The 13,087-nt window shown below is 51.9% G+C and overlaps 1 protein-coding gene across 1 annotated transcript in view; it reads right to left on the bottom strand.

The window, feature by feature from the left end:
• QSOX1 (quiescin sulfhydryl oxidase 1) overlaps positions 1 to 7,528 on the bottom strand; it is a 35,523-nt gene extending 27,995 nt beyond the window's left edge. Inside the window, exons 1-2 of the mRNA XM_047076858.1 lie at positions 6,964 to 7,528; positions 162 to 262 (exon numbers count right to left, since the gene is read on the bottom strand). Coding sequence (XP_046932814.1) covers positions 162 to 262; positions 6,964 to 7,528 — 666 coding nt within the window. The remainder of the gene's footprint in view (positions 1 to 161; positions 263 to 6,963) is intronic.
• Between the last annotated feature and the right edge of the window lie 5,559 nt (positions 7,529 to 13,087).

The following is a 13,087-nucleotide window of genomic DNA, read 5'->3' as shown; positions in this document are numbered from 1 at the left end:
CATCAAGCACAGGAACAGTGCTCCAGAGGCCACGACTTAAGCGGATCGAGGCCAGAGGCATCAGAGGCCACCAAGGAGCTCAGATGCCAGGGCAGCACGGGGCAGCAGTGGGCAACATGCACCGCCAGTGCCATGCCCTCTCTCCCCTCCCTGTCACGCACCCTCACGGTCGGGAAGCCAGGGATGTTGAAGTCTCTGCAGACTTCGCTGTTGGTCTCCTCAGCACAGTCCAGCGCGGCGAGATTCAGTGCTGGCCTCCAGTCTGCAAGGGGAAGCAAAGAAATCAGGTGAAGTAAGAGGGACCGGGACCTCCGCCTGCTTACCCCCAAAGTGCAACATTCCACCCTCACCAACACCCAGAGTACCTGCCCCTAAGGCTCTCATGAGAAAAGGTCACCCCTTCCCCAGGAGGGGTCTCTGAAATAGTCTGGTTATCCTGCACTTGGCCCGTGCTTAGGACATGGTTAAACAGCACAGGCAACACTGTCCTGTAATGGTATCTGTGTTCCTCCGTTTTCTGCGGTGGGGGAGGGGCACAGAGGCTGCGGGGGATGACAAAAAATGTGAGATGATCTTGAACGCCCTGGGACCAAGCCCTGGCACTGCCTCTGTCCCTGCTGCCCTCTAGAGAGCATCCATTCCAGAAGGGCGAAGAACATGCCTCAGGAGCTTTAGAATTCCCCAGTGGACGCTGAGTGAAGGCTTCTGCGGCCAGAGGTCCTGGCTGTCGGCCCAGCTTGGCTTGCATGGGCGGCACACGGGGTGGTGAGGACCAGCTCCCCCGCCGGACAGGGAGGCAGGAAACCCAGGGGAGGGAGGGAAAGGCACCTGGAGTCCAGGAACCGCAGGAAAAGAAGCCTGAGGCCAGAGTCTGGAAAGGTTAACAGCTCTCAAGCTGCCTGGGCACCCTGCTCCTTCAACAGGCCCCAGGCTGCAAGTCCCCCCTCCGCTCAAACTCACCGGCAGAGAAAATAATGGCCCCATTCTGGGCCATAGCCCAGGATCTGTGAAACAGCAAACAAACTTCTCTACCAGGCAGGCCCCTGAGCTCTGGTTCCAGGTCGGGTCCCCCTGCTAAGGTTCCACGTTACACTGAGGCTGCTTCGGCTGGAGGGCAAGATACACACACACGTGAGGCCACACAGCCGTGAGGTGGCGATGGACTGGTGCCTGCCACATGGCGCAGAGCTCTAACGGGATTTGGACACACGGGAGACCAGCCCTGGGGACCAAGCACAGGCTTCGGCGGAAGGGCAGCAATTGAGTGGAAGCCTATCAGTCAGCTGACAGGGGCCTGTGTGAGCAATAAGCTCAGGGCCCTGCTCGTGTCTCCGTGACAGTCACAAGCCTGTCCGCCCCAAGTGCTTCTTCATGTGTGCAACCTCACTGCCCAGCTTCCCCATTGTCCTCAGTGAGCACTGACAGCATTACATGGCATTGCAGGATCAGCCCTGGCTCTCAGCGGCTCCAGGGCCGGAACCACTGCTCTCTGCTCTCTGCCTCAGTCTAGCAGGCCCAGGCAGGGGGCGAGCTTAAAGCCAGCCACCTGTGAAGGAGAGCAGAGCTGCCCAGGTACAGGGTTTTGTCCTGGAGCACAGACGAGAGCACCCCAGGCCTCCCTCCTATGGCTCCTTCCTTGCCCAAGGGAGTCCCAGGGAGAGTGGGAAGCACAGGTCACCTCCTGTGGCCGTCTGGCACACTCAAGGCTTGGCGCCTTCTGTTCTGCATCTCAGGCTCTGCTCACCTTGTGTGGGGAGACTTGGCTACTCCCAAAGGAGTAAGCCAATTAGACAAGAACATGAAAGAGAAGCACCTCCGTGTCCTTCCACCGGTGAGGGCCCCTGGCGGGGGTCTCACAAAGTCACCTGGCAGGGTGACCAAGCACTGAAGGCCTCAACGGCTCCCCTCTTCTCCAAGAGTACAGGCCACCATCCATTGGGCCAGAGTCAGTGTCCACTGCCCCTGGGACCCGAAGACTGAAGGGACAGGGAGGGGAGAGAACAGAAAGCTGGTGCTCAGTGAGTGCCTACGACACACCCTGTCTCCACCACGGCCACTGGAGGGGGGCATCACTCCCCCCACTTTACAAATGAGGCAAGCAACTGAGGCCTCCAAGTTGTCCAAAGGCTACCCGACTCAAACCCACTTCCCTTCCCTTTCCACCTCACCAGGGTCAGGATATTACCCTTCTGTTTTTGCTCTTGGCTCTGATCACAACCTTGAGAGAACGTAAACACAATGCTGTCTTCAAATAGCATAAATTCTTTAACTCAAACATTCAGTCGCTTTCATAGACTCTCCTCTTAGATGATGATATCACATGTACAGAGTTTATGAAGAGATCATTGTGTGCCTAATTTATCTAGTTAATGTGCAACTACCACTGTGAGACAAAGATCAGAGAACTGTGCCCAAGGCACACATGAATCAATGGTAGATCTGGGATCTGAACCCAGGATTTGAGCTTCTCTTCTGGTCTCAAGAGGGCCCAAGACAGAACAGAGAGCTGCTCTGTTGGCTTGGCAACCAGAAAACCCAGGGAGTGGGGTGGAGGGGGGTGTTAGTAGTGGAGACAGGGGGGAAAGGTGATGCCTGGGAGTTCTCAGCCCCTTGCTCCTGAGCAGGCCTTTAACTCCTTCTCTTTATACCTTGATTCTCTTTCCCCCCATGAAATGGAACCTGAGCCTCTTCAGCCACAGGGGGAAGTGGAGGGGTAGGCTGAGGCCAGTCAGGTGCCGAGAGTGTCAGCTAAGGAAGGTTTCTCAGGAATATCAATGTCAATACCTTAATGAGCCATAATGACATATAAAGATCTGGTTTGATACACTCATCATTCTAGTAACAGTCCAAGGAACAGGGTGCTGTTATCTGGGTGCTCCACTGGTAATGCGAAGCTGCATTTAAGTAAAGTGTACTCCTGTCAAAGAGGAAGAGAACTGGGCGAGGGAGGCCTTTTAAAGTGTCAGGTGACTTAAACACTGCAATCTGCAGGCCTAACACCTAACATTAGCAGTTATCAGACCAGCCCCGCTCCTGGGGAGAAAAAAGTTTCCTAGTGCAATTACTGCCCTGGCGAAGTAATTTCTCTATTAACAGAGTAAATGAGCAAATGTAGAAGGGAAGGATGGGGACACAAGCATAACTAGGACAGCTATGGTCTCTGAGGTGGTGAGTGAAGAGACACCCATAGTGAGGGGGGTCATGGGCTCCTTCTGGAGTGCTAGGCAGTATCCCCACCCCCAATCACCAGTCCAGAAAGGGGCATGGACCCAGAGTCACATGTCTTGATTATGGCTATAAGTGGCCAAAGCACCAAGAGCTGCACATGTTTTCTTTCTGGGCCTCCCGGGTCAAATGGGGGCCAGGGTGGATGGTCTCTCCTCTCCTTTCCAGCTCCAACAGCTGTTCAAGTGCTTAATGGCAAACTCTCACCAAGAAAAATGGCCTTAGTTCTTTGCGTGTTAAGCAAGCCACTATTAAGGCAGAGGCCAGACCCACCCAAACCACCAAGAGCCAGTCAAGTCGAGTGGTCAGAACTGGACCCCCATCCAACTCTCCAGGAGTCCTCCTGACAAGGAGTTAGCCAGTGCCATGCTGTCTCCACCACACCCCTGCCTCCTTGTTGCAGACTTCTGGGCAGTGAGGTCATGGGATAGACCAAATGCCTTCCCTAGTCCTCACACCTGGCTGACACTCCAGGTCTAAGTCCAGAAGAGCCACAGCACCAGCAGAAGGCCCAGTCACTACATTCTCACTTGGAATCCCGTGAGGCTCATGCCATCGGCCGGGATGAGTGTTCAGCAGGCTCCTACCCTGTGCCAGACTCTGCACTAAGGCATCACAGGGGTACAAGTAAGAGAGGTGATCTACACCATGGGGAAAAAAAAAAAAGAGGCAAACCAATGCTGTTCAGCGTCATTCAAACATCCATGCCTTATAAATGTCATCTCCATGGCTTTGCAGAGGCCATTTTCCCACCTGTACCCTCCCTCCTTCACCCACTTCTCCACCTGCCTGGGCTCGAGAGAAAGAGAGAGAGATGGGCTCACGAACCTCCTCCAGCATCTGTACTATCTTGGGCAAGTTACTTAATCTGTTAAAAACAAAATACAATCGACTGCTCCAATATTTTCTCATAAAGATTATATGTAATAGTGGCCCTTAGCAAAGTGCCTGGCATAAGGCAAGTGCGTAAACTGCTTAAACGATGGCCTTTGGTGACCAGACTAGCCTCCTGTGACTTCCCCCTTCCCTTAATTCCTACAAGAAATGGCTGAGCCACTCCTTTGTCCCTTTTCAAACACAGCTTCTTACTGTGGCCAATTCTCCTGCTGTGTGTAGCTCACTTCCCAAACCCAAACTGCAATGTAAACAATGCTTTGCACACAGAGGTCACTCAACAAATATTTACTCATTGATTAGCCAGTGAAGAGTAATGAAGACTTAAAATAAATGCAATCAATTTCCCAAACATATGGTGACACAATAAGAGCTGCTCCTGAATAGAAAGGGATGAGCCAGATCTTTCGAAGCCAGGGTGCTAGTCCGTGGCAATGACTGCCCCCAGAGAACCTATCCTACAAGTCACTGAACAAATGAGCCTGAGCCAGTCAGATGAAATGCCTGAGGCCAGCTGGGCCAGGTTGCAAATTTTTTCTCTCCTCCCATGGCCTTCCACACTCTCACTGCTTCTACCCCAGATACTCATCCCATTGGCAGAAGGCAGGGGCCACACTCCCACAGGCCCATGATGGTGTCTGAGCCTTCTGCTGGCCCACAACCATTTTCTCAAGGAACCTCGGGAATACAGAGGTGATGTGAGAATAGCCCTGGCTTCCCAGCAGGGCCTCCCCCTTGGACTGGAGTAGGGGCATTCTCTATCACTGCAGGCTGACACCAGATTCGGCCACTGCTATCCTCCCACAGGATCTTGTTAAGGGGGCTGACCCATCCCCGTGGCTCATGAGAGACCTCCGGTTCCCACCTCAATTTCCCACTTCCCACTGACTGATTCATCTCCTCAGACTTCGAGGCTTTCATTTTCCTTCCTCAGATTAAGTTATGATTGGTGTTTTTTAGGGGGAGGCTGTCCCTCTGTGCACTAGGGAAAGACCCCTTTTGGAAGTGGCAACCCTCATCCAGGAGTAAGCTGGGTCAGTGTCTGACTATGCAATTCATTGGAAAACCCTGGGTCGCAAGAGGCCAAACATATGAGTCAGCTGGAAGCTAACCCTTCCCTCCAACGTTCTTAAGATAGAAGACTCTTCTACGCTGGGTTCATCTGCAGCCATTAAAGACCTCTCACGGCCTCAAGATGGAAACTGATCTGGGAATTTTTCTGATTTTCAGGCCCTCAATGTCCCCTGAGGTGTTCCGGCTGCATGTTCAACATTCTTCTTCCTCCCTCCTGCCCTGACCAGATGTGTTGACATCACCGAAACAGTGTGAAGAGCTGCTGAGAAATGGCTCATTCCGGTGATGGGACCAGAGAGGCATGCAGACACGCGTCTACATATACACTGGAGGCAAAACAGTTTATCGGTTTTGTCAAAAATAACATTCTGGGACCATGTGGCTAACAGGTGCATGCATCTTTCCAGCTTGCCACTTCAGTCGCCACTACGCAAGCTGCTCAAGGTGAGTGGTGGCCTCGGTTTGAAAACCAACACCTACAAATGCACTGTTCCGCCACGAATGGCTGAGTTTATCAAGAAATGCCAACAGCACAACGAGGAAACAACGGTTCCAGTTCTCTTTCTAGAAAGAGGCCTATTCCCCAAGATGCCCTCAGTCAGTGACCATTTCCAGTCCGGGGCCCCGCGAGGGCCCTAGCACCACAATCAGGAAGTAGCTCCATTCGGAGGCAGCAAATCAGAAGCCAATCACTATCACCCCACCCACCAAACACCTACTACCTGGGTGAGGCAGACGTGTGAACCCACAGAGATCTTTAAACTGTGGAAAGGAAATCGAGATAGTGCATGTTATGTACTTACCCAGGGAGGTGTCAGACATACAGTAAGCACTCAGTACATATTAGTTACTATTATGACCATATTTTTTCAGTTCTAGTCTTAAGTTTTTAAAAAATTTACCATTTCTGCAACAGAGTACGCCTTTAAATCTCTACATTTAGTGGTCTTGTTATCTCTCTACCCCTCAGGCTGTCAGTAAATGAATGGTGTGTATCACAACTGAGGGACTCTTAGAATCAAGGAAATATGGTCAGGCCAGAGAACAAGAATGTGGAGCAAGGGCCAAACACATACGGAGAGGCTGTCTTCAGTGGGGCCTCTGGGTTCCTTTGGTTAAAGCAAAAGGGTGTGGAAGGATTCATGGCCAAGGGGAAGAGAGAGAAGGATGTGGCCCAGAAGCTAATTAACTGGAGGCAGCAGGTCAGGAGAGGCCTGGAACCCAGGCAGGAAAACCCTGTCTCCAAAGTAGAGCTAAAAAAAGAAGTCTAAGTAGCAGCTGGGTCAACTAGCCAAGGGGTTGTTGGGGCGGCAGACGGAATGTCAGTTCCTTTTGTCCTTAGTACCGATCCCACAGCAGCGGAAGAACTCCGTAGGAAGGTGAGACGGGTCCCTGGGCGCGAGGAAGGGGACTGCCACAGGCGAGTGTAGAAGAGGCGGTAAGGTGTCAGCCTAGCAATCGGAGGAACAAAGGACCCCGGCGCAGGGATGGGGGCAGTAAGCCGGTAGAAGACGGGCAGAAAAGCAGAGCAGGTGCGAGGGCCCAGGCGGCCGGGAGGGGAGAGAAGCTTGGCACACCTGCCAAGGGGAGAGAGGAGGCGCGGGAGCCAAAAATGGAGTCGAGGGCTGGAAACCAGGGAGAAGTGCAAAGCGGCCGAGAGAAAGAGGTGGGCGAGGCGATGGGGCGGTGGGAGAGGCTCTCGGCCCGACAGGTGGAGGGGGTCGGCCGGGGTGGGGGATGGCGCGAGAGGCCCTCCGGCCCGCCTCTCACCTTTGACGTCGTTGGCCAGCGCCTTCCACGTCGGGGCGAAGGCGATGCAGTGGCCGCACCAGGAGGCGAAGAACTCCACGGCCCAGGCGCTGCGGGAGCCCAGCACGGCGCCGCGTACCGTATCCGCCTGCAGCAGCGTCAGCGGGTCGGAGGACGAGTAGAGCGCGGAGCGCGGGGCCGCGCCGGCGCCGGCCACCGCCAGCAGCAGCAGCAGCAGCGACGGCGGCGGCCCTGAGCGGCGGCCGCACCAGCCCATCCTCCGAGGCGGCGCCCACCACTGCGCACCAGTTTCGGACGAGTCGGCGCCCGGCCGCTCCGCCGCTCCTCCGGCGTCCGTCGGGGGGAGGAGCCACGGGGCCCCGCCCCCTCGGCCCGGCCCCGCCTCTTTCCCCGCCCCGTGGTCCGCCGAGGCCTCCGAGTCAGCGCTAGAGTGTTCGGCGGCAGGGGGCGGGGAGCGCAACCCCGGCCCTGGAGCCCCCCACTCCAGCCCTCCATGAGAGGGGCGTTTGCCCTGCAGAGGCCCCGACCGGTGTTCCGGTCGCTGTTGGGGACTCGAGGAGGTCATTTGGCTTCTCACGAGCCTCGTATCTAACGGAAAAGGAGTAAATTGGAATAGATTGGATCGATTTACGCTGTACCAAGAAAGTTCTGGGGATCCCTCCATGCAATAAGACATATGAGTTAGAAGCAGGTGAGAGAGAAGAGGGAGGTCTCTGAGTCTGTGATCATCATGACCCCACAAGGATGAGATGTGCCTACACCCCTGAGGTCTGTGACCATCCAAGGGAAACCGTATTTGAGGGCTTTCTAATCATGGATGAGAAGCCCCCTCTCCACACTAAGCTGGGCTGGATTGGCGTGGCCATTGCGGTGGAATCAGTGTATCCTCAGCACACAGGTCTGGCCACCCTGGTAAGGTCATGAGGGGATTCCTCCAGTGGACCCCCACATCTAATTCCCCAGCCTACTAGAAGCCCTCTGTACTCAAGTGTCCCTCTCAAAAGTAACCCTCTAATTTTGTGTCTGTGTGTACTAAGGTGTTAATGGTTAATTTATTTCCCTGGTCACATTTGTAGCCCCTAGACTGAGTTATTTTACAGGGAGAGAGAGCTCCTGGGAGGGTTGTCACACATCATCTTTTTCCTTTGTGTTTGTGGGCTAGCTCACTCATCTGTGAGCCATCTGGGACTGGACTCATTATTCATTTAACATTTATTGAGTGGTTTCTTTGTGCCAGACACTGCTCTGGGTACTAAGAATAAGACAGTAAACAAAACTGAGATTCTGCAGTCATGGGCTTACATTCTAGTGAGGATAGGGATAGAGAGATGATACACAAGTAAATGTAGATGTGATGGTGACAAATGTATGAAGAACTAGGGTAGAAATAGAGTGACAGAGGAAGTGCTACTTTATTTTAGACAGCGTGGTCGGGGATGGGCCTACCCATAATATTTACAGGGCCATGGTCAACGGCACAAATGGAGGCCCACATAACGTATGTGTATGTACTGAAAAAGTACAAACCAAGTTAAACTGGTATGTAAAATTCATATCCTTTCATTGTGACAAGTATACCTTCATCATAATCTGGAAGGCCAAATTTAAGTTTAGAATTCTTGGACTCCTCCAAGATGTGCACTAGAATGGGGTGGCTTAGGTGGTAACCGGTCCCTGGCCCTCGATCTTCCTCCTACTCTTCCTCCTCCTACTCTTTGCACTCCAGCTCTGTCCCATACTTCAAGGGGCCATGTACCCACACTATCATATCTGGGTCTGCACATCCACACCTCCTACAAATAGCTGTTCCTTGGCTCCTCCAAAGGACGGAAAGGCCAACACAGTCTCTAGAAGCTGGCCTTGTGCTATCGGGACAAAGAATTCTAGGGTCTCAGGTACGCACAATATTGTCTAAGAAGGGGTGACGAGCAGAAGCTTTGGGTGGGCACATCCCCATGGCGCATGGACTTCTTGCTCTGTGGAAAGGCGTGTGGTTAGAGGAGGCCAGAGAGGGGTGCCTGGGTGGCTCAGTTGGTTGAGTGTCAGACTTCAGCTCACGTCATGATCTCCTGGCTTGTGGGTTTGAGCCCTGCATCAGGCTCTGTGCTGACAGCTCAGAGCCTGGAGCCTGCTTCAGATTCTGTGTTTCTGTCTCTTTCTCTGCCCCTCCCCTGCTTTTGCTCTGTCTCTGTCTCTGTCTCTCTCTCTCTGAAAAATAAATAAACATTTAAAAAGAAAGAAAGAAAAAGAAGTGGGCCAGAGAGCTCAGAACCCAGGTAGGGGCTTTTCTTGTCCCAGTCTTTTTTTTTTTTTTTTTTATGTTTACTTATTTTTGACAGTGAGAGTGGGGCAGAGAGAGGGGGAGACAGAGGATCCAAAGCCAGCTCCACACTGACAGTAGAGAGCCCTATGCAGGGCTTGAACTCACGAGCTGTGAGATCATGAGCTGAGCTGAAGTTGGAAGCTTAACTGAGCCACCCAGGCACCTCTTGCCCCAGTCTTAAGACAGTCTTAATGAGGTAACATTTGAGCCACATGAAGTATGAGAGGGACCTTGTGGCAATCTGGGATAAAAGCATTCCAGGCAGAGATCTGGATGTTAGGGCTTTTGCTCCTTTCCTGTATTCATAGTCTCAATGCCCAGAGTCTTGAACTGCATAAAGAAATTATATGTTGACCGCTTGGAGTGTTAGTACCTCCCCAAACTCCCACAGCCAATTCCAGATGCTAAGCGCTCCTCCCTGCCTGCCGGTCCCTGAACAGCTTTTGCTACCCCACTTCCCTCACTCCGAGCAGCCATTAGGACCAGTTGTGGCCCAGGGTCATCAGGATAGAGTCCTAATAGTCTTTTGATTCCTGGGGTTGGAAGTATTCCAGTGGTTGGATTGGGTGCCAGTAAAAGGCAAGTGCCTTTAAGTGTGTCTATTGTTAAACAGTGCTGTAGTTATCTTCCCCCAGAGGCCTGAGAATTAAGGAGACAATGTCTGCTGAACATGCTGAGCACCTGTGAGAGACACCGCAGATGAATACACAAAGATTTGCTTGTTCACGTATCTGTTTCAGAGCATCAGAAATGGAAAAGAACCCAAACTATTTGAATGAAGTAGAGAAAGTTGCTTGGCAATGGGGCCAAAGAAGTTAGGAGTGAGAGCTGTCATATCTAGGGCTTCAATATCTCAGAATAGGGATTTCAACTTTTTCACGTCTTGGAAGCCTGTGTTCAAACAGAACCTTGAAAGGAAACTTGAACAGATAAAAAAGCAAGCTAAAGGGTGTGACCTAGAGTGATAACCACTTTCTGTGGTCTGTGGGGCTTCTTGGGAGCCCTGGGGCTCTCCGGACCACCGTCTGAAAACCACTGGTCTAGAATTGAAAGCAGAAAACATAAGAATCAACTTGTCCTGGCTGCCCTTCCAGAAGCTTCCTGGGATAAAAAAGATGGCAAAGAAGGAGTTCTACTCAGGAGTGGGGTATGGAGGGGGGAGGGGAAAGAGGAGGAAAACACTGAAAGTGGGGGGACTTAGGAATTCCTACCCAGGTCCCCTGCTCCCCTTCCTACATACAAGCTGTAGGAAAGTGAGCCAAGGGAACCAGATGAGAGAGTATAATAATAGTATTAGATAATACTTTGCACCTGCTGTTCTAAACACTTAAGGACGTTACTCATTTAATCCTCACACCAATTCTATGAGGTCGATAGTATTATTATCCCATTTATACAGATGAGGAGACTGAGGTAGAAGGAGCCCTGTTGACTTTCCCACTTGTGAATCATTCATGTATTATGCATGAATAAAAGAGAGGGAATTTGGGAGTCTGTCAACCAAAATAAGACAGATGGTCAGAGGAATGCAGCTTACATACAAATACAGATAATTATGGTGAGCAACAGGATTGTGTTCGGTAAAACATGTCACCCGGTAGCAGACCATTAGATGACTTCCCACTCACTCATTTGCACCGAGCATGAGAAAGGGTGTGTGCAGCTAGCTAGAAGGCAACTGCCTAGCAGCCAAGGGACCTTTGCTTTGTCCCTTCAAGACTCACCTCTTGGTCTTACAGATGAACTTTTCAATAGCCAGGGCTGGTTAGAATACCAATTCTGAAAGCGGAGAGAGGGGTATAAGATTCTATGTCGTTTAGGTACGGCAGGAAAGAGAAAGCACATTCGAAGGGTTCATTAATGGAAGGACTGTCTACAGAGGTGGGTGAAGGGAACTGACAAGAGCTGTGAGGTCCTTTGTGACTAACAACAGCAAGAAATCTTTTTAGTGCCCCTCCACTGGGGGAGATAAGGTGAAGGAACTTTGTGAGGAAAACCTGTGGGAGCTGGGGTCAAGGAAGAGGGGCCACCCAACCACAGCTGTAATTGCAAAATGCCACCACTGCCAGGAACACAGGGAAGTGTGGGGGAGAGCAGTGAGGCACCCGGAGAGTCTCACCTCTACTACCTCTTTCTCTTCTAGTCCTCTAACAGTGCCTCCCATTGGCCAAACCCAATCAAAGCTAGAAGGGGGGGGGGGGGGGAGTGGCCCTGGCTATCGTCCATAGAGGTTGATTTCCAAGACAAAAGGCAGGTTGGAAGAGGGTGGAGAGTAGAGAAAATACTACTAGTAGAGAATACCCTAGAACAGGGTCCCTAAACGCGGGTCTTTGAGGCCTTAGAAATGAGAATAGAAAACACAAACATCCCTGACTATCCTTCTGTGAGTCTCTTGGGCGGGAAGGGAGGGCCAGACATCCACCTGACCACTGGAGAGAGAGAGCCATTGGAAGAGGGCTGCTAAGCGGTTCCTTCTGGGCTCCTCGTTCACACTGTTCATACTTGGTCCGGCTGCCTTATTCTCATCTGTAGAGAAGACAGAGGCTCAGAAAAGTGAAGGGATTCGCTTGAGACCACACGGCAAGTATGGGTTCATAACCCTCCTGGGAGCTTCCCTGGAGTAATCTGAAACCCTGTACTTGGAGGGCAGGGAGAGACCGAAGCAAGAGGCAGGCCACTCCAGGTTGACAGCTGGCATTTCTATTAAGTAAAGGGAACTTACATGTGAGGCTTGTCTTGGGCGGCAGCACGACTAATGGATTCCTGCGCTCGCCTGCCAAATCTTAAGAGGCCTCTAACTGGTTCAGTCACATAAACCATTTTGGTGTTCTTCACACCACATCGCTATCTCAAGACTGTGTCCTTGGAGGAGCCCTTCGGAGCGGGAAAGGAAGGAGAGCCCACATTCCAAGGACAGGGGAGGGGATGAGGAACCTCTGAGTGCCCGGGGGCCAGCTCATGGGGCGGTCGACAGTCACGTCTTTTTGATGACCTTCCTCAACAGCCCGGTAATGGCAGACTCCATTTTTGTTGGGCTGTCCAACAGGACTGTGGGAGTATTGAGACGGGGACGTGTATGAATGGGATATCTGGGGCCGAACCCAGTGTTCGTGTAGAGCTTCCCCAGTCCCTAGGTCACTTGGTGGCAATTCAGAAGAACAGGCACCCCCACCCTTTCCACACACACTGCCCTTCCCTCCCCCACCCCCACCCCCCCAGAAGGAAACTATTTAAAGTAGAATGAAGATAAAAGTCTATACACTCAAGGGGCGCCTGGGTGGCGCAGTCTGTTAAGCGTCCGACTTCAGCCAGGTCACGATCTCATGGTCCGTGAGTTCGAGCCCCGCGTCAGGCTCTGGGCTGATGGCTCGGAGCCTGGAGCCTGTTTCCGATTCTGTGTCTCCCTCTCTCTCTGCCCCTCCCCCGTTCATGCTCTGTCTCTTTCTGTCCCAAAAATAAATAAACGTTGAAAAAAAAAATTCTTTAAAAAAAAAAAGTCTATACACTCAAGACCTTGTTTGGGCTCTCTGACTAATGTCAGGAATGAAACATTTTGGGGACCTGCAAGTTGTCAAATGAGGCCTGAGGTCAAAAGCAAGAAGACCACACCCTGAGTGCCCAGTCTTCCCCCTCCAAGGCTTCTGGAGACTTTGCCAACTTGTTGATACTGTGGGATTTATTTGGGGGGAAATTTAGGTTTCCGGAGTAGGTGTCCTAATTTAAAATATCTTCTGCTGTGACTTAAGGGTGATTCCTGTAGTTCTCGTATAATAAATAGATAAATACAAATAACTACAAAGT

The sequence above is a fragment of the Lynx rufus genome, unplaced genomic scaffold, assembly GCF_022079265.1.
Source record: "Lynx rufus isolate CCGP_SWC_20201006 ecotype Redwood Valley unplaced genomic scaffold, mLynRuf1.p SCAF_15, whole genome shotgun sequence".
Taxonomy (NCBI): domain Eukaryota; kingdom Metazoa; phylum Chordata; class Mammalia; order Carnivora; family Felidae; genus Lynx; species Lynx rufus.
The sequence above is the reverse complement of the archived record's forward strand: the minus strand, read 5'-3'. Positions and strand labels throughout refer to the sequence as shown.